General features: G+C 41.6%; 1 protein-coding gene across 6 annotated transcripts in view; it reads right to left on the bottom strand.

Annotated features, from left to right (window-relative positions):
• The window catches only part of fstl5 (follistatin-like 5), a 661,980-nt gene that overhangs the window by 222,904 nt on the left and 417,160 nt on the right, over nucleotides 1-21,916 (bottom strand). For all 6 annotated transcript variants that reach the window (XM_034182069.1, XM_034182072.1, XM_034182073.1 and 3 more), the window contains exon 7: nucleotides 9,278-9,444. In XM_034182069.1, the coding sequence (XP_034037960.1) occupies nucleotides 9,278-9,444 (167 nt within the window). The remainder of the gene's footprint in view (nucleotides 1-9,277; nucleotides 9,445-21,916) is intronic.

Raw genomic sequence — 21,916 nt, 5'->3', positions numbered from 1 at the left:
GTCTGTGTCATCTACATACACTTTGGATGCAATCTGACAGGTGTGGATAAGGCAGTCTGCATTCCGACACTGCTGGCCACGCCTCTTTTCCTCCCCATTGCGTTGGATTATGGCAATATTTGCCGTGTCGGGCATGGCTCTGGCAAATTCTTGCTATATGTGACGAGTGCTTTAGAGTGTCCCATTAATGAAATCGAATGCTAACATTGAAAACTTTGGTCCTTACTACCTGTTTTCGCACAACAAATAGACATACACTATAATCACCATTTTTTGGAAGGCAAAAACACCAAAATTCTTCACTGAGGTATAAAAGGTCACAGATTATGCAAATATTGTTGTATTTCAGATAAAATAGCCCAAGAGCAATGTCTAAAGTATTTTTTTTTTTTTGTAAAACAATGTTAAAATAGAGGTACTCCATAATTATCCAGTTTCATACTTATCAAAAATAGTTGTCCTTATGTAGAAACACAGGCCTATGACTCCCACAAATATGTATAAGATACACCACAATTCATGGTATGAAATTTATTATTATCTTTTTCATCACAGAAAAGATATAACAAAGAAAATCAATGGCGATTATAGGGTATGTCTATTTGTTGTGTGAAAACAGGGAGTGAGGACCAAAATTTTCAATGTTAACATTCAATTTCATTAATGTAACACTCTAAGGCTTCAGAAAAATATAGGTTTGTAGAGTTGTGGGGGTGGGGGGGTGTACGTAAACCCATGTTGGCCCATTGACACTGGTGTTTTTGAGCAAAATACTCAGATGAATCCTCATACCAATAATCTATTCAGCTCTCACCACTTAATGACCACAACAATCTCTCGAAAGAGTGGTAGGTACCCTTTTCAAGGCAAAGATCGCTTTTCATTTCAAACTAGCATGTGTTCCAAGCATCAACAGCATTAGTTGCTTTAACATAACATACATAAACAACTCTTATAATAACCATCCGCCTGAATCTTGAGATGAAAATTTAGAAGAAATATTGAAACTTTCTACAACCATTGTTTAATAATAAAAAATAAGTGCTACAATGCATCCGGAAAGTACTCACAATGATTCCAAAATGGATGAAATTTATTTTTTCCCTCAAAATTCCACACACTACCCAATAATGACAATGAAGCTATTTTTTTTTAGCTTTTTGTAAATTGATTAATAATAATAATAAAAAACTAACAAATATGGTATGCACTTATGTACATAAGTATTCACACCCTTTGTCATGAAGTTCAAAATTGAGCTCATGTGCATCCCATTTCCACTGATCATCCTTGAGTTTTTCTACAGCTTAATTGGAGTCCACCAGGGGTAAATTTGTTGACTGGACATGATTTGCAAAGGTACAGACGCGTCTACAGATAAGGTCCCACAGATGACAGTGCATGTCAGAGCACAAACAAAACATGAAGTCAAAGGGATTGTTTGTAGACCTCTGAGACAGGATTGTCTAGAGGCACAAATCTGGGGAAGGGTAGGCTACAGAAACATTTAGACTGCTTTGAAGGTCCAAGTGAGCAGAGTTGCCTCCATCATATGTAAATGGAAAAAAGGAAAGATCTACCAGGACTATTCCTAGAGCTGGCCGCCCATCTAAACCGAGTAAACGGGGAGAAAGGCCTTAGTCAGGGAGGTGACCAAGAACCCGATGGTCACTCTGTCAGTTACAGCATTTCTCTGTTGAGAGAGAAGCATCTTCCAGAAGGCCAACCATCTCTGCAGCAATCCACCAATCAGGTCTGTATGATAGAGTGCCCACACTGAAGCCACTCCTTAGTAAAAGGAACATGGCAGCCCACCTGGAGTTTGCCAAAAGGCACCTGAAGGACTCTCAGACCATAAGAACAAAATTCTCTGGTCTGACAAGACAAAGATTGAACTCTTTGGTGTGAATGCCAGGTATCACATTTGGAGTAAACCAGGCACCATCCCTATAGTGAAGCATGGTGGTGGCAGCATCATGCTGTAGGGATGTTTTTTCAGCAGCAGGAACTGGGAGATTAGTCAGGATTGAGGGAAAGATGAATGCAGCAATGTACAGAGACATCCTGGATGAAAACCTGCTCCAGAGCGCTCTTGGCCTCAGACTGGGGTGACAGTTCATCTTTTCAACAGGACAGTGACCCTAAGCACACAGCCAAGATATCAAAGGAGTGGCTTCAGGACAACTCTGAATGTCCTTGAGTGACCCAGACCGGAATCCGATTGAACATCTCTGGAGAGATCTGAAAATGGCTTTGCACCGACGCTCCCCTGATGGAGCTTGAGAGATGCTGCAAAGAAGAATAAGCAAAACTGCCCAAAGATAGGTGCACCAAGCTTGTGCAATTATATATGACTTTTTTTTAATACATTTGCAAGAAAAAAAACAAAACAACAACAACAGCAAACATTTTTCATGTTGTCATTATGGGGTTTTGTGAGTACCATTTGGGAATAAGGTTGTAACATAACAAAATGTTGAAAAACTTAAGTGCTGTGAATACTGTCCGGATTGAATTTAGGTTGTACTATAACCTGAGTATCATTAGTTTTATGGCAAACTTGTCAGTGCAATACTGCTGATCTCAGTAAACTTTTGTTTTTTACACATTTGTCACTACAGAGCCATTACTTTCAAGCCAGTTATCGAGCCGTTATTTTAGATGATCTCAGTTTCCCCTTAAATTCATCTACCATTTTATTTTTTTATTGGCCCAAAATTAGGACCTTCTTGGACCTCTTCTTAAACTTATAACTCATATAGAATTCAATTCCCCCTGTGGTTGATCAGTTTTGTGGCTATGTCACATTGAAGGAAGTGCATACATCCTGCTCCACCCTCCACCCCCTAATGAAACAAAATAAGACTATGTGGCTACATGTGTATCTACAAAGATGAAACATGTATGAGATGCATATACAAGGCAAACAAGGTGCAACGTTAACATTAAGAACACATAACCATACAATTAAGAACACATAACCATACAATCAACCTGCATCATAATAAAAATCTAACTGCCAACCGTGATCAATGGATTGGTGTCTTGTAGATTTAAACACTTGAAATTGCTCATGAATCAAGAGTACTGACTACATTTCCTGGAAGAAAGGTGAAACATCTTCCGATTTGCTCCAAAACTCTGGCGGATGATGTAATTTCTAATTTGTATGGTTAAACTCACTTTGGTAGATTTTTAGTAATTTAATTTAATTAATTTAATTAGCTTATAATGCGCCAAATCACAGCAAAAGCCGTCTCAAGGCGCCTTACATAAAACAAGTCAACATAAAATTGAATAAATAATTAAAAATGAATAAAAAATTCAAATACATAAACAAAAACAGAAGTAAAAGAATAAAACAAATAAAAATAAAAACCATCTGTAAGAAAGAGAATAAAAATAGGTTTTGAGTCTTGACTTAAAAATGTCCACAGACTCAGACTGCCTCACGGTCACAGGAAGACTGTTCCACAGGGTGGGTGCACGATACGAAAAGGCTCTTTGACCTGCTGACTTCTTCACCCTGGGAACACAGAGAAGTCCCGCATCCTGCGACCGCAAAGCCCGGGCCGGCACGTAGAGTTCCACCAGATCAGCCAGATAAGATGGTGCCAGTCCATGAACAACCTTATAAGTCAATAACAAAACCTTAAAATCTGCTCTCACAGAGACAGGGAACCAGTGCAAAGATGCCAAAATGGGTGTGATATGTTCAGACCTTCTGCTACGTGTCAGAGGTCTGGTGGCAGTGTTCTGAACCAGCTGAAGACCCCTAATGCTGGACTGTGGTAACCCTGAAAATAGAACATTACAATAATCTAGTCTAGAAGAAACAAAAGCATGAATCAGGGTCTCAGCATCAGCCATGGACAGGATGGGGCGGATCCTCACTATATTTCTCAGATGGAAAAAAGCAGTCCTAGTAACATCCCTGATGTAGAGGTCAAAAGACAACGTGGGATCAAAAATTACCCCAAGGTTCCTCATTTTGTCCGTATGATGTATGACACAGGAACCCAGGCTGAGCGCCAGCTGGTCAAACTGATGCCGATGTCTCGCTGGACCAAGAACCATCATTTCAGTCTCAAAGTTTAAAAGTAGGAAGTTACTAGACATCCAACTTCTCACCGATAGAAGACAGTCCTCCAGGGATTTTATGGGAGTGAGATTTCCCGCAGTTATCGGCATGTACAACTGAGTATCATCAGCATAACAATGAAAGGCAATCCCAAAACTCCAAAGTATATGCCCAAGGGGTGCCACATACAGGGAGAAAAGCAAGGGGCCTAAAACAGATCCCTGTGGAACCCCAAATCTCATGTCAGTAAGGTCAGGGGTAGTGCCATTATACAAGACACATTGAGAACGACTGGACAGATATGACGTCAACCAGGCAAGGGCACTTCCAGTAATCCCAAAAAAATTCTCCAACCTATTGAGCAAAATATGATGATCCACGGTATCAAACGCAGCACTGAGATCTAACAACACCAAAACCGTAGTGGTGTCTGAGTCCATTGCTCGCAGAAGATCATTCACAACTTTAGTGAGCACTGTCTCTGTGGAGTGATATTTCCTAAAAGCAGACTGCAGCAGCTCAAAAAGATCATTCTCAGTGAGGTGGTCTATGAGCTGCCATGAAACCACCTTTTCTAAAATTTTGGAACAGAATGATAGATTTGATACCGGCCTGTACTTTTTCAATACACTAGGGTCAAGATTAGATTTCTTAAGTCATGGTTTAATCACTGCTCATATAAAACATTTCGGAACAGATCCACAGGTTAATGACAGATTAATAATTTCCAGCACAGTCGGCCCAAGAGTGGGCCACAGGTCCTTAAACAATTTTGTTGGTATGGGATCAAATAAACAGGTTGTGCTTTTTGTAGACGCCACAAGTTTCGTCAGCACGCCCAATGAAATACTATTAAATTCTGTCAATCTAGGTAACACCTCAATGGTAGTGCCCACCTCCATAGCAGGTTTTAATGGCTGGGCAGAGGCATGCTGAGATATGCTCAGCCTAATATCTTCTATTTTCTTCTCAAAATAATCCAAGAAATCCTGTGCTGAAAAGGGAGAACGACTAACAGGTGGCTGCCCGTGAATAAAAAATGCGACCGTGTCAAACAAAAACTTTGAGTTATGTTTGTTTTTACTGATCAAATCAGAGTAATAGGTCTGCTTCCTGGCCAGTAGTGCATGCTTATAATCTAAAATAGCATCCCACCACACAAGGCGGAACACCTCTAATTTGGAATAACGCCATTTCCGTTCCAAACTTCTAGCCTTCTGCCTGAGGTCACGCAAATAATCATTGAACCAAGGTGACTGTGCCTTAGGAGGGCATGACCTTAAAAGAGGAGGCGCAATCTTATCAAGTGTAGTTTTAAGCGTTAAATTTAGACTATCCGCGAGGCTGTCCATTGATTTAGCATTCTCCAGATTCAAAGCTAAAATATCAGGTAGTCTGGCCTCAAGTTCAGTCATAGTTGAGGGTTTAATACGACGCTGCAGTAGTAGACAAGTTTGTTGTTCCACTAAACATGGCAGCGTAAATGTAAACCTGATAAGTGAATGGTCAGAGACTATAGATGCGAGAGGCAAAATGTCAATATTTGCGACAGCAAACCCACGTGCAAGAACCAGATCCATGGTATTTCCACTAATGTGTGTCGGGTCCTGAATCCATTGCTGGAATCCTAAAGCATCCACAATTTGCATAAATGATTTGCTAAGCGGATCAGAGGGCTTATTTATATGAATGTTAAAGTCACCAATAATCAAAATGTTATCTGCACTAGTTGACAAACTAAAGATGAATGCACCAAATTCATCTAAGAAGTCAGAAAATGGGCCAGGGGGCCTATAAACAGTGACAAAATAACATAGCTGAGCTCCAGTTTTATGACCCTGACAGTACTTAGCATCATGGGCGTAACGGAGAGTCAGATGCTCAAAGGAATTATATTTGTGACCCCCAACAGCTAATAAAGAAAACCTGGATTTATAAATAAAAGCCACACCCCCGCCTTGCTTCACACCACGAGACACGTGACTAAATGTGTATGCTGGTGGGCAGGCCTCATTCAAAGGAAGGAGAGTTGTGGGTTTGAGCCAGGTTTCACACAAGCCAATCATATCTAAATGATGATCCATGATTAAATCATTAATCAACAATGATTTCGAGGACAGTGATCTGATGTTCAGGAGACCCAGGGTAAGGACCTCAGTGGGGATGACAGTCTCACTGCTCGGAACCCGGCGAAGCAAGCTCGGAACCCGGCAAAGCAAGCCCAGGTTCCGAGAGCACCACTGGCGCACATCAGTCCGGCGAAGACGTGGATGGCCGGGCCAGCAGTCCTCAGAGCTGACCAGCGGCACCACACATGCTCTTACCGGATCCACAAGGCGCCAGGGCAGCACAGATCCTGCCAGAATTCTGTGCACAGCTCGTCCGGAAGCCAAACAGAGCTTCAGCTTCACCAGATGTCCACTCCGTCTCCCACAGCGATGACTGCGCTTTTGGCCAAAAGGCAGTGCAGGAGCACGGCACAGAAAAGCCGGCACCTCCGATAAAAATGGGGGCGGAAATTTAGTAGCTTTTGTAATACTGGTCTTTATTGTTGAGATGCTCAGGAGGGGGGCACTGGCCCTCCACAGGCACCGCTTAGTGCCGCCATTGGTTAAACCATCAGAAGATCTGCAGTTACTTTTAAAAGAAATAAACCTAATGTAACATTTCACTTTTTGTTAGTCACTGCTCTCAATCTCTCTCAATAGCTATGAATTGTCAAAAAAAAAGAAGGAATACAAAGCTGTTACACGCTTAAAAAAAAAAAAAAATTAAAAAAATCACATAAACAGCAACCAGAACTAGAGCATGAGTTCAGGGCCAGCCAACGGTGCCAAGGATGGCGGGCGCCAGCTGGGCGCCTCTTACTCATTTTAAGGGTCATCAACATTTAATGTTACATTTGTGGCTTCACTGGCTCTCTCTTTATCTACTGCGAGAGTGTTGACTTAATTATGCTCTGCAGTATCATATTCATCTTTGTCAGCCTTGACACGGGAAGAGGAGCAGGGGAAGGTGAAGGAGGTCTTTCTGTCCTCGCCACGCAAGTATCTGTGCTCTCTTTGATGTGGATGAAAGTGACACAGAGAGCTGTCTGGGTTTGTGCACGCAGATTAATACCCGCCATCAGACTGACACACACGCATGCATGCATGCTCTTTCATTGTGTTGTAAAAGTAGGTTCCTCCTCTCGGGCTGAACCCCTTTGGTATCCCCCTCATCTTCTTTCTTTGTCTGAAATCCCTGTCCCTCCCAGCCGACTGAAAGCATCGACACAGACAATGCAAGCTGACATCCTGGATTACTGTCAGACCTACAACACAAAGCCAACGCCGACAGTCAAATAAAATGTGCTGACAATGTGACACACTGCCAAAATAGTGGAGATATGATGAAGATGAAATACACAATTAAATGATTTGTATTTTACAGTTCCTCTTCCTGTTAGAGTTTTTAAAAACTGAAGTGGCTTAAAATAAAGAAAAACAGTCTAAGGCCTGGTTAAACTTGTAATATGTGTCCTTGTTTTTGGCTGTTATTTGTTCATTATTTTAATTTATTTAAGTTCAGGGTCTCCACAGCAGTTCCCAGATGAATCTGTGCGTTGATTATGACTGGTTTTATGCTGAATACACTTATAGATAGAACTCCATACATGAACTAAATCCCAAGTAGTTTTGTGTAGCATTACACTGGTGATCTCTGACTTGTGATTCTAATAGTATTAACAGGCAAGAAACACTATTGATGCCAACCAGTGGTGGGCACAGCTAACCAAGAAGTTAGCTTCAATAAGCATTAATCAGATAACTGAAAAGTTATTTTATTATAACAATAAACCGATGCTAAAAAAATTATCTTTACTACAGATAACAGATAATTATTTGTATTGATTTGGACGCGGCCACATCAGATTACACTGTTGGATTCTGATAAACCAGATTCACATTAAGCGCCGCAAGGATCACAAACACAAAGAACACACGAAAAATGAATAAATAAAAAATAAAACCTCAAACACTGTCATCATCTTTCAAAAGCAGTAAAACACAGTATTAGAAGTCAGTTTATTTCAGTATTAGATACACCGTCAGACGTCTAAATGTGAAAAAAGTCCCTCCTTCTGTACACACAGTTGCGCCGTGAGAGCATCTCCCCCGCTGAGTCTTGGCGATTAAATTACAGCGACAAAGAAATAAAATAATGTTAAAATTAGTCTGTTTTGTTTTTGTGTCAAGTGGACGACTCACTGTAACGTCCAAAGTGACTGTGACTATCCACAATGCTCCCTGCGTCGACCGGCCAATCATGTTTTGTGCTTAATGATGATGTCATGAGCAAGCGACAGGTAGCCAGTCTGCTACAAACACACAACAGATGGACTAAAATGTTTGATTTTAGGGTTTACACGTTTTTGACCGTTAAACATTGCTCACTTTACCAGCAAAAAAAAAAAAAAATATCGGACTGAAAGTTATCGGAACTAAATTTAGCGGAAGATAATTGGTCAAATGATGGTTTTAAAACTTATCTGAAAAGCTAATCTAATAAAACATTAGCTTCGATAATTATCTGCTGTCAGATTAGCTGAACTGTGCCCACCACTGATCCAACTCATTACTTCAATGCACTTCACAAAAAAAATGTGAAAGTTTTTTGTTTTTTTTCTCTGAAACAGGATAGACAGGTGTGATGACCAAGCTTTGGCTTGAATGGTAAATAGACTGCAGTTATATAGCACTTTTCCATCTGCATCAGAAGCTTAACATGCTTTACAATGATGCCTCACATTAACAAACAGACATCAGGGTGCTGCTTTGCAAGGAGCTCACTGCATACTGGGAGCAACTAGGGGATTAATGACCTTGCTCAAGGGCCCCTAGCAATTTTCCAGTCTGGCTGGGATCCTCTGGTTTCTATCACAATGCTTAACCACTAAAGCGTCATCTTACAACTTCACTCACTAGACCACCCCCTCTGTCGACTCCATCTATCTATCTAAACTCCACACAAAAGCAGAAAAAAACAATTTGGACTTAATTCATTTGCTTGCTACTAATTTAAGGAATTTAATTAAGATTGCACTTTTTTTTAAGGCATACAGGCACCAAAAGGGCAATTATCAAATATAAATATATATATTATTTTTTCAAACAGCACACATCTCCTGATTAAAGTTAGTTCTACTCTACTTACATTGAGGTCTTCCAGGTTCAAGGAGTTCAGATACTGGTTATTTCTCTTCCACAGTATGGGAGGTCTGTGCTCCCCCCTGATGGCACACGTCAACACAGCACTCTGTCCCACAGTTACTGTGGTAATGCTCACTTTCTGGTCATGTGGAAGAGTCAGCATGTACACATCTGTTGATAAAAGGAAAACAAAAATGATTGATTTTCAATCACAGGTCTCAAACTCAAATAAGCCCTTGGTCAGATTAGCTATAAGAGACAGAGACAAAGTGAGCAGCTGCCATTCATCAGAGTGGGTGTTTTACACCAACTAGGAGGAGTCAAAATAGACAAGAAACCTTTTTTATGCAAACGCTGAGCAATGTGACATAGTGATTGCCAATCCAAGTGAAGGCAGAGTGATGACGGTGTGATGTACATTGGTTGCTTCCATCCATCTATCCTTTTTCTTTACTTGTTTACTGCTTGCTTATACTGCACTCGTGTGCAATGTTATGAAGCATTATTTCTGCTTGTATATAGTGTAGTCTATCCTCCTGTATATATTGTTATTCCACACATTACTTGACCTCCATATTTTGGTAATTTTTTTTCTACCTTACTTTTTGAAACTTGCACTGTTTGTTCTGTGACTGTCCCTGTGTTGCTACAACAAGGGACTATTAAAGGGTTATCTTATCTCATTTTATAGGGAAGCTGGGTACAGGATGCTAGTCTATCACAGGGCCACATATACGTTGACGGGCAAACACATTCACACTCGCGCACACAATTTAAAGTTTCCAGTTCACCTAACCAACATGTCTGCTGGATGTGGGAGGAGCGGTAGCACTTAGAGGGAACCCACACAAGCACAAAGAACATGCAAACCCCACACAGAAAGGCCCCAAGTGGGACACAATCCCACATCCTCTTTGCTGTGAGCCATCAGTGCTAACCAGTAATCCACCGTACTTGCCCATGTTGGTTGCTTGCGCAAACAAACAAATCCAAGATGGTGGAACATATTCCCAAACAGCTATATTTCTGTATAAATCGAATATTTGGCATTTTTCTTTTATATTTTGGCTGATTAAGACTTATAAATCTAAGAATCCTCTTTCTGTAATCAGAAAATACCTCTGAGGTGATTTACGAGACATCACAAAGAAATGTTAGCAAGCTAACTTCAATCACATACTACTGCCTCACATTAGTGGTGCACCACTGGTGCGCATGATCACACCTCATTTAACACCAACACACCCATGAGTGCAGAGGGTGTTGCACTTTGAAAAAGAAAAAAAAACAACAAAAAAAACTGTTGGCACAGTGTGAAAACTACAACTGTGTCAGGTGGAAACTACCACTGACGCTTGTCTTGTCCTTTGAGTTGGGTGGAAGTTAAGTCACTGTTAAATGACTGTATGGAGAAAAAAGTGCACCAGGAGATGTTTGTTTACCTCAATGTCCTGTACATCTGCACACATATTTTCAAGTTACAGGGTTAGAAGGGAAACAATGATATGAGCACTCATTCATGGTACACAGTATGTTGTACTGTAGGATTATCAGGAGTTTCAAAAAGAAGATTTTAACTCTTTTTTTTTTTTAAGTAAAAATGAGATACTCTGGGTGGTTTTGTTTCCAATTTTTCAAAAACACTTTTAACTTAGATGAGTAGGCACATGGAACAGATCCGTTTGCAGAAACTTAAAGTCTTCTAATTTACGGGAATAAACTCTGTGATCTTATTGTTGAAAATTTATTTTGTTGTCTCCAAGTGTTTTTTAATGAGGCTTGAAAGCAAAAATACAAAATCGCAAACACATCTCAATTAACTTTTGCTTAGTTATATGGGTAGATTTATTTCTAAAACTTTTATACTTCATTGTTTTGCAGCACTGAGCATGCACATGTATTGCAATCTGCAAAGAAATGGGACAGGAGTTAAGTTTAATGTTCTGTAACCAGTTTGCATAATTTATGTAGCAATGGAAAAACGGTGCGTTCATGATGGTCCTCTCTGGTCATCCTCGTGTCCACGGAGGAAAACACTGACAGGTCTGCTGATTGTTGCAATCTGAAAAATGCTGCTTTGTAACTCAAAGAAAGCCCCCCCCCAACCCCCGCGCTTTGATTGTGCTCAATGACAATTTAAAATAAGATGCACTTTCAGCATGATCGCAAATGCCCAAGACTGCATTGTTTCTGATAAAACCAACACAAAAAGAAGATTGTTCTGCCTGTGAGTGGTTACCCACAGAAACACAAGGCCAGACCACAAAGTGCTTCACTCAGTATTCCAGCAATATCTAAATGCTTTTAAAGGATGCGAGCTGACGGAACGTGTTCTGGACAGATACTTTTAACCCAATAATGAGAACAAATAGAGGCACAAAGACACAGCAGAGCGGGTTCGTGAGAGGTTGCCATGACTGTGGTTGGTTAACACCTATTGTGTGCATACAGTGCTTCCATGAGACAATGAACAGAACATGCCCGCATCCATTCTTTGGCGGTATTACGTAAGCGGGACTGGAAGAGAACGCAGTTTAATCTGTCTCCTGGGGTAATGAGCAACACTGCAAAAGGAAACACACTCGATTTGTTGTGGTCCTGAGGCCGTGAAATACTAAAACCAAATGAAAGAGCAGGTCCAGGAGTCATGGCGGAGAATAAGGATGATCTCGCCATCAATTATAGCAAGACTCTAAAGGCCTTGCACCGCTGCTGAGTGCTTCTTTAACCTTCTCCATCATTTGTGGTGTGTGTGTGCAAGTGTGCCGCTTGTTGTGTCCCTAAACTGTGAGCCTGAGTGACTGTAGATCTGGACCAATCAGACTGGAGCTGGGAGACAACAAGTACCACCCCGCCATCAGAGCATCAGATCTCTCATTTGGCCCCATGAAATGCCGTTTAAAGCCAGGCAAATCATTGTCAGGATTACATCAAAATTAGAGGATTAATAACAGATGATTCTTCTGTGTGGAATGTAACTTAAAATTTAAATGTTTCTATTCTGGAGCACTGAGCTGATTTGTGAGGCTGTAGTTTGTGGTGTTGTTGTGTAGGCTTTTGGAGTAAAAGAACACATCAAACCATACCAGGATTTAAAAATAAACCAAACTATTGTATAATCATTACACAGAAAAAGGATGCAATGTGATTATTGATATAACTCCAAATCAGAAAAAGTTGGGATTGCATAGAAAATGCAAAATGAAAAAATAAAATCAGTGATTCTTACATTTACTTTGACTTTCATTTCATTGCAGATGGTTTGACCCCAATATATTATATATTTTTTAATGGTCAATGTCATTTCATTTGTTATATGCATCCATTCTGACATTTAAGGCCTGAAAACACACTACAAAAAAAAAAAAAAGTTATGTTGTTTAAGCATTTTACCACATTGTAGTGTTGCCATTCCTTTTCACAACACGTTAGAGCTTTGGCATTGAGGATACCAAACAATGAAGCGTATCAGATTTTATTTTGTCCCATTTTTAATGTAAACACATCTTGAGTTGTGCAACAGTTCAGGCTCATCGTTGTCACAATTATCATTTCAAAATTCTCAACAACACAATCTCTGTTGGTGATAAGGTCAGATTGCATGCAGACCAATCCAGTATCCGTAGCCTCTTCTTTTGCTTTTCCCTATGTTTTTAATTTATTCAGACATCACTTCAGCTCAGGCTTATGCACTTGCCTTTTACCCACTAAACGTCATTCAGATTCCTTGAATCCTTTAATGATATTACGCTTAGTAAAGGGAGACAGATGCAAATCTCTTCCAAACTTTCATTAAAGAACATTGTTTTTAGATATTTCAGTTATTTTCTGACACTTTTTTGTTTTACAAACTTGAGATCATGTGCCCATTTTTGGACCTCAAATACTCAGTCTTTTGTGAATAATGCACTGTTGTGATGTCTTCATCTCTGATGCTATTTCACCTGTTTAACAAATGTGACAACTTGTTTTTATTAAATGCAGTGTGCATCGACCCAAAAACTGAGTGTTTCTATTGTTACATAAATGGAAAGAGTCTTTTTTAAACCAAGTCTCTAAATTTGCTGTGTTTGCAAATCTGGGCCTATTTCATAGTGACTGCGGTACACTGAAATTTGAATACACACAAACCTATAAACAAACTGTGATGTCACGATGTGTTATGTTTAGCAGTTCACCAAACAAACCCAATTTGCAGGCACCAATAGATGGAAGGTGAGTTACAAAAAAATATATATACTTTAATCTTCCCAATAGTGACAAAGAGTAGAAGCAAGTGACTTGGAGGGAAAGTGGGAAAAAGAGTCCAAACCAAACTTGCCAAAGAAATCTGATCACAAGGGATTTCAGGAATAAACACAACACACTAACAAACATACAACAGCTTAACGGAGGTGACAACGAAGTCTCTTGGTACTTACAACGAAACCTCAGAGGGACAAACATAAGCAATGTGAAAAATCCAACAAAGTGCGGGTGCTACTTAAATACTAACTCAACTGATGAACAAATGGAGGGCAGGTGTGTGACGGGGTCAAAAGTTAAGAGAAAAACAACCAACCAAAAGCTCATTAGAACTTAGACAACTAAGAGTAAGTGAAATAACAAAACACAATCTGAGCAGAAGAAAATCAGAAAACAAAAAATACAAATCTAAGTACATAATACCAGAAACAAACATTTAACTCAAAAATGTATAAAGTGCCAAAGTGGAAAGACAGGCAAGAAAACAGAGCAAAAAGGGGGACAACACCTAATAAACCAACACAGAATCAAAACACCACAGCAGAAAACTAATATGGAACTCAAAAGTAAATCAACATGAGAACACAGGGGACAAACCGGAAAACCAGAGGAAACAATGAATGAAAACAACACTAAGACACAGAGACACACACAGGGGACAGATCATAAAGACAAAAGAGAAGACAGACCAAGGACCAAGACAGAGGGCAACCACAAAGAGGACATACACAAATGACAGACACAGAAGGACACACACAGAATACAAATGGGTGTGGACAGCAGACAACAACATCCTAACTGAAAATGCAGAAACAAAGACAGAGGACTTAAATACAAACCCATAAACATAAGGACAAAGACAGGGTTGACTGACACACAAACACAACACTATGTGCACTCCATTCTCAAAGCACGCGATAACAACAGAGGACAGAGGTTCAAACAGCACTTAATAATCCAGTCACCATCGCAATCCTTGAAAGCAAACGTTCATTTGTTCTTCTGTTCGATTGGCTGCTGATAAAAAAAAAATCCACTCGCAGCCTGCCACTTCTATTAATCTAGAAAAAGAAAAGATTTACATCTGAAATTATTTGCACTTACAATTTCCTTAATCAAATGAAACACTTTTGCTGCTGATATCAAAATATGACAGACATCAGTCGAAGGGTTTCAATCAGTTGACTGATGCTTTTTAAATACATGACAGCAAACAGTCAGAACTGGTGATAAGAGTACAGAGAAGAAAAGAAAGAAAACACATATCGAAAATAAAAATGGAAAATGTGGCACAACTAAACTAATGGGTTCTACGTCATCTCTTAAAAATTTTAAGAAGTTATCTACAGCAGAAATTTAACTTGTGTTCATTGTTCAAAGAAACGCTCCCAATGAAATGATTCTTTCTGAGCCTACACATGCAATTTCCTTTGGTTATGATTGTTATGACTGAGTCTACAAAAGTAATGTGGAAGCAGTTATTGAGATGGTGTACAGTCCCTGTCAATTTCTAAAATATACAGAACATGATGGAGTGAAGGAAAAAAAAAAACCTGAATGCTTGAAAGTTATCAGAGGGCTAATGCATACTCTACACGTTCTACCCAACACAACATAAACCTATAACTCCAAGGCCAATTTATTAGGCACACATTCATTTTTTTTTAAACAGAAATAGCTAATCAGCCAATGTCAGCAACTCAATTCAGACATGGTGAAGACGATTTGCTGAAGTACAAACTGAGACTCAGAATGGAGAAGAAAGGGGATTTAAGTGACTTTAAATGTGACATGTTTGTTGGTGCCAGATGGGCTGGTCTGAGTATTTCAGGAACTGCTGATCTACTGGGATTTTCACACACAACCATCTCTAGAGTTTACGGACAGTGGTCTGATAAAGAGAAGATATCCAGTGGGCAGCAGTTGTCTGGATGAAAATGTGAAGATAATTTCATTGCACCTCTAAGTGTAATGACAATAAATCAGCATCATCGTGGCAGTCCCTTGGGGTCCCTTGGGATGACTGGCCTTATCAGGTGACTGATAAGGCCAGTTTTTTGCATTTACGCAATATCTCTAAAATCAGAAAGGTCTTGTCTCAGAGTGATGCTGAAAAACTAATTCATGCATTTATTTCCTCTAGGCTGGACTATTGTAATTCATTATTATCAGGTTGTCCTAAAAGTTCCCTAAAAAGCCTTCAGTTAATTCAAAATGCTGCAGCTAGAGTACTGACGGGGACTAGAAGGAGAGAGCATATCTCACCCATATTGGCCTCTCTTCATTGGCTTCCTGTTAATTCTAGAATAGAATTTAAAATTCTTCTTCTTACTTATAAGGTTTTGAATAATCAGGTCCCATCTTATCTTAGGGACCTCGTAGTACCATATCACCCCAATAGAGCGCTTCGCTCTCAGACTGCAGGCTTACTTGTAGTTCCTAGGGTTTGTAAGAGTAGAATGGGAGGCAGAGCCTTCAGCTTTCAGGCTCCTGTCCTGTGGAACCAGCTCCCAATTCAGATCAGGGAGACAGACACCCTCTCTACTTTTAAGATTAGGCTTAAAACTTTCCTTTTTGCTAAAGCTTATAGTTAGGGCTGGATCAGGTGACCCTGAACCATCCCTTAGTTATGCTGCTATAGACGTAGACTGCTGGGGGGTTCCCATGATGCACTGTTTCTTTCTCTTTTTGCTCTGTATGCACCACTCTGCATTTAATCATTAGTGATCGATCTCTGCTCCCCTCCACAGCATGTCTTTTTCCTGGTTCTCTCCCTCAGCCCCAACCAGTCCCAGCAGAAGACTGCCCCTCCCTGAGCCTGGTTCTGCTGGAGGTTTCTTCCTGTTAAAAGGGAGTTTTTCCTTCCCACTGTAGCCAAGTGCTTGCTCACAGGGGGTCGTTTTGACCGTTGGGGTTTTACATAATTATTGTATGGCCTTGCCTTAAAATATAAAGCACCTTGGGGCAACTGTTTGTTGTGATTTGGCGCTATATAAAAAAATTGATTGATTGATTGATTGATAAGGCCAGTCCTTGCTTGGAAGGATCGGTGGCAGTGCGGGCATGTGGTTCCAGGAGGAAATGCATGACGAGGTATTTGTTGGTGCTCTTTGCATTTCTTTCTTCTTTCTTTCTTTCTGTGGACATTTTGGACTCAAAGGTCTCCATTTCTTCTCTGATGGTGGTTCTCCAGAGAGGTCTATTTCTTGCTATTTCCTCCCAGTTTGTGAAATCAGTTTTGCATTTCTTGAGGTTTGCTTTCAAGACGTCTTTGAAATGCTTCTTTTGGCCTTCTCTTGAATGCTTGCTGCCCTTGAGTTGGGAATAGAAGATCTGTTTGGGGAGGCATTCATCAGGCATCTATACTACATGACCACTCCATCTTAGTTGGTTCTTAATGATGCAGGCTTCAATGCTGGTAGTGCTCGCTTCTTGTAGTACAATGACGTTGGTTTTCCTGTCTTCCCAGCTGATATTGAGGATCTTCTGAAGACAGCGTTTGAAATTTCTCAAGCATTTTCAGGTGGTGACGGTACGGAGTCCAGGTTTCAAATGCATAAAGGAGCGTTGGTATGTATAATGACAGCCTTTTACACCATGAGTTTGGTTTCTTTCCGGAGGTCCCGATTGTCAAAGACTCTCGTTCGATGTTTGCCGAAAGCTGTCCCTGTGTATTTCAGTCGATGTTGTATTTCATCACTAAGGTCAGTGTTTGCTGACAGGTAGCTCCCAAGGTAGCAGAAGTGTTCTACATTTTCCAGTGGTGTTCCATCAAGTCGCATCATTGGTGGATTGTCAACACAGGGGTCGGGAGGCGGTTGGTAGAGTATCTGAGTCTTCTTGATGTTAATGCTCAGCCCAAGTTTTGTGTACGCAAGATGGAGAGCATTCAGGATCTGTTGAAGATGATTCTCACTGAGAGCCGCTACACAGTTGTCATCAGCATATTGAAATTCTAGCAGACTTCACACTGTTGTCTTTGTCTTGCTTTTGAGGCTAGTGAGGTCGAAAAGTTTGCCATCCATTCGGTACAAAATCTCGATGCCAGGTGGAAGGTCATCTCTTATGATATGCAGGATTGTTGCAATGAAAATGGTGAAGAGAGTGTGGGTGCTATCACACAACCTTGCTTCACTCCAGAGGTGACTTTGAAGGGTTCAGAACTGTCCCCATTGGTCTGAACTCTGGCATGCATGTTGTCATGCAACAGTCGGAGAATCCGAATGAATTTGTCAGGGCATCCATATGTGGTGAGTATTTCCCAGAGGAGATCTCTTGAGACAGAACTGAAGGCTTTGGAAAGATCAATAAATGTCATGTAGAGTGGTTGGTGTTGCTCACAACATTTTTCTTGCAGCTGGCACAGTGAAAAAATCATATTGGTTGTGCTTCGTGATGGTATAAAGCCAGACTGTGTCTCAGGAAGGATCCTCTCTGACAGCGTTTTGAAGCGGTTGTTCAGAATGCGTGCAAGAATCTTTCCTGCAGATGCCAACAAGGAGGTCCCATGGTAATTTCCACATTCAGATCTATCACCTTTGCGTTTGTAAATGGTAGTGATGTTGGCATCTCTGAAATCAGAAGGTGCATCTTCAATTAACCAAATTTTGATCAGGTGTTGGTGGAACTGATGTTGGAGTGATTCACCTCCAAATTTGTAGATCTCAGCTGGGATTCCATCAGGACCTGCTGCTTTGTTGATCTTCATCAATTTGATGCCATTTCTGACCTCTTCAAAGGATGGAATTTGAGCAAGAGAGTCATCTTTGGCTTCATTTGGAATCATGAGAAGTAGGTTTCTAATGACACTAAATGATCATCTCATCTCTCATTGCCCAGACATTTTGCTAGTTTTGAGAATTTTAACTAAGTAAATTTTCCTTACCTCATTGGCAGATTTTTTTGCTTAACACAAGACAGTTTGGCTAGATTTTGGATTATTTGTCTTATTTTCAGAGGGAAACTTTTTGCAGTGAGATAATTCTCATTTGATTCATGAAATTTAATGCTCAAATAATGCTGCTATCAAACCAAGAGATGTGGAGGAATTCAAAAGAAGCATACAGACAATCCAGAGACAGCAAACATCCTACTGCAGCCCAGATGCAAAAATTTTAAAAATAAATAAATAAACTGGAGATTTTTGGAAAGTGAATCTTCCATCAGTCGTGCACAGATAATCCATGATCCTACTACTCCTCCACCTCCTCCTCCTCCTCCTCCTCCTCCTGTGACACTGATGGAATTAGAGTCAGCAGATCAACGCGCCAGTCAGGCACTTGGCACCTCGGTGATGTTGAGGTGCAGGTGGGTGGATACACTGACAAAAATCTCCTGCAATAATGTCCTCCCTAACAGTTCAATTACAGCTTCCCATGTATCTTAATGCTTTCGGAACAGGCTGCAAGCAACAAACTCAATTTGCTGTTGATCCCTGAGGGGACTGAAATGTGTGAAGTTAAGGAGAGAATTTAAAGAAGAAAAGTGAGCAGCCAGAAAGGCTCCATCATTGCATAAGTGATAGGATGGATGAAGGAGTGAAGTCGCAGGAGAGGGCTTGTACTTGACCTCAGTTTGAAACCCCTGTGAGACCTGATGCTGGGCTGGAACAGACTCAACACTGCGAGTCCGGCACCTCCTCTGTCAGATATTTATCAGAGGAGAAAATGGCCTTGGCTTCTCTTTTTGCGCCGATCTGAAGCCTGTGGCATTTAGTGCCATGGGAAGGATCGACCTTCTTCATCCAACCTGTAATTAGTGATTAAAAGGGAAGTCCAGGCTTTTGATTTACTCTACTCTGGTCTCAGAATTGGATGTTGGTCAGCGCCACAGCAAGAGTTAAATCATCTATTGCACTCGAAGCAACAAGCTTGACAGCCAAAATAGCTTGGACCTGCAGGACTTTGCTGCATGAAGACAAATTGCACCAAAGATGCTTAGCCAACCCCTTTACTCTGTCCTCTATCATGATCTGTTGCTCTCTTTCTCAAACACATGCTCACACGCTCTGTCTCTCCTCACCAATTCTCTAATTTCCCTCTAACACATTCTCTCTCAGTGATGTTCAATACAACTACTGAGGCTGAGCGATTGAGCGATTGTGTTCCCCAGTTGCTTTGATGGTGACATTTTTTGAAGTGGAGATAAAGGTATATCCCCTGTTGTCGAGTATTCATAGCCTATATGCAAAGTTTCAGGCGGCGGGGGGGGGGGGCTGCAAAACAGAATACGCACTTCTGAAAATTCTCTGATCTTGGATGGTTGAGTTGATTTTTCGCAAACTCTCTTCCAAGGCAAGGAAAATTAAGTTTTTGATACCGGTGATGAATGACTCGGTGGACGCGAATGCTTGACAGAAACAGAAAATAGCTTGAATCCAGAAATGCAAGCAGTGTCTTTGTTTTCCCAAGGAAAATATTTATTTTTGCTTTTGTGGTTGAATTGCTGCCAATAGCAGCTCGAGTAAGCAAAGCAAAGTGCTCTCAGATAGGAAAACAGCAACAAAACACTAATCAAGGGATGTTCAAATGCCTCAAGAAACATGTTTTGCATCCAGGTTGTATTTCCTCTCAGCTCATAACAGTCATAACTCATGTAAAAAGTATAACAGGATGTGATGCTGAATGAGGAAAACAAACACAATGACGCATGGCTAAGCTGGCTTGCAAACATAATTTGATGTAATTAACATTTAACACAAAGGTGAACTACTGAGTTATTTTATTATATCCATCAAGGAAGTTATATTTTCTGACAGTTCTCTTTTTTTTTTTTCTAAAAGCAGGGTTACTCATTTTCTTTTAGTCTCCACCAAACATCAGAGCAGGTAGTTCAGTGGGTAAGAGCTGGGCTACCTATAGTATGTAGACCTGTGTTCAAATTCTAATTATACTACCTGTGTGTCTCCTCGAACAAGACTCTTAATCTACACTGGATCATCCCATCCATCCATCCATTTTCTTCCGCTTTATCCGGAGTCGGGTCGCGGGGGCAGCAGCTCAAGCAAAGCCGCCCAGACCTCCCGATCCACACACACCTCCCCCAGCTCCTCCGGGGGATCTCAAGGCGTTCCCAAGCCAGCCGAGAGATGTAGTCCCTCCAGTGTATCCTGGGTCTTCCCCGGGGCATCCTCCCAATGGGACGTGCCCGTAACACCTCTCCAGCGAGGCGTCCAGGGGGCATCCGGAAAAGATGCCCGAGCCACCTCAACTGACTCCTTTCGACGTGGAGGAGCAGCGGCTCGACTCTGAGCTCCTCCCGAGTGACCGAGCTCCTCACCCTATCTCTAAGGGAGCGCCCAGCCACCCTGCAGAGGAAACTCATCTCAGCCGCTTGTACTCGCAATCTCGTTCTTTCGGTCATGAGCCAAATCTCATGACCATAGGTGAGGATCAGAATGTAGATCGATCGGTAAATCAAGAGCTTTGCCCCCCTACTCAGGTCTCTCTTCACTACGATGGTCTGATACAGCGACCGCATCACTGCAGATGCTGCACCGATCCGTCTATCGATCTCACGCTCCATCCGTCCCTCACTCGTGAACAAGACCCCGAGATACTTAAACTCCTCCACTTGAGGCAAGGACACTCCACCGACCTGAAGAGGGCAAAGCACCTTTTTCCGGTTGAGAACCATGGCCTCGGATTTGGAGGTGCTGATTTTCATCACAGGCGCTTCACACTCGGCTGCAAACCGCCCCAGTGCACGCTGAAGGTCCTGATTTGACAAAGCCAACAGAACCACATCGTCCGCAAACAGCAGAGACGAGATTCTGTGGTTCCCAAACGAGACCCCCTCTACAACCTGGCTGCGCCTAGAAATTCTGTCCATAAAAACAATGAACAGAACCGGTGACAAAGGGCAGCCCTAGTGGAGGCCAATGTGCACTGGAAACAGGTTTGACTTACTACCGGCAATGCGAACCAAGCTCCTGCTGCGGTTGTACAGGGACCGGATAGCCCTTAGCAAAGGACACCGGACCCCGTACTCCCGGAGCACTCCCCACAGGGTGCCCCGAGGGACACAGTCGAATGCCTTCTCCAGATCCACAAAACACATGTGGATTGGTTGGGCGAACTCCCATGAACCCTCGAGCACCCGATGGAGCGTGTAGAGCTGGTCCAGTGTCCCGTGACCAGGACAAAAACCACACTGCTCCTCCTGAATCCGAGGGTGGACCATCGGTCGAATTCTCCTCTCCAGTACTCCGGAATAGACCTTACGGGGGAGGCTGAGGAGTGTGATCCCCCTATAGTTGGAACACACCCTCCGGTCCCCCTTCTTAAACAGAGGGACCACCACCCCGGTCTGCCAATCCAGAGGCACTGTCCCCGATCACCATGCGTTGTTGCAGAGGCATATCAGCCAAGACAGTCCCACAACATCCAGAGACTTAAGG

Source organism: Thalassophryne amazonica, chromosome 11 (genome assembly GCF_902500255.1).
Source record: "Thalassophryne amazonica chromosome 11, fThaAma1.1, whole genome shotgun sequence".
In the NCBI taxonomy this organism is placed as follows: domain Eukaryota; kingdom Metazoa; phylum Chordata; class Actinopteri; order Batrachoidiformes; family Batrachoididae; genus Thalassophryne; species Thalassophryne amazonica.
This window is presented reverse-complemented; position numbering and strand designations above follow the sequence as displayed.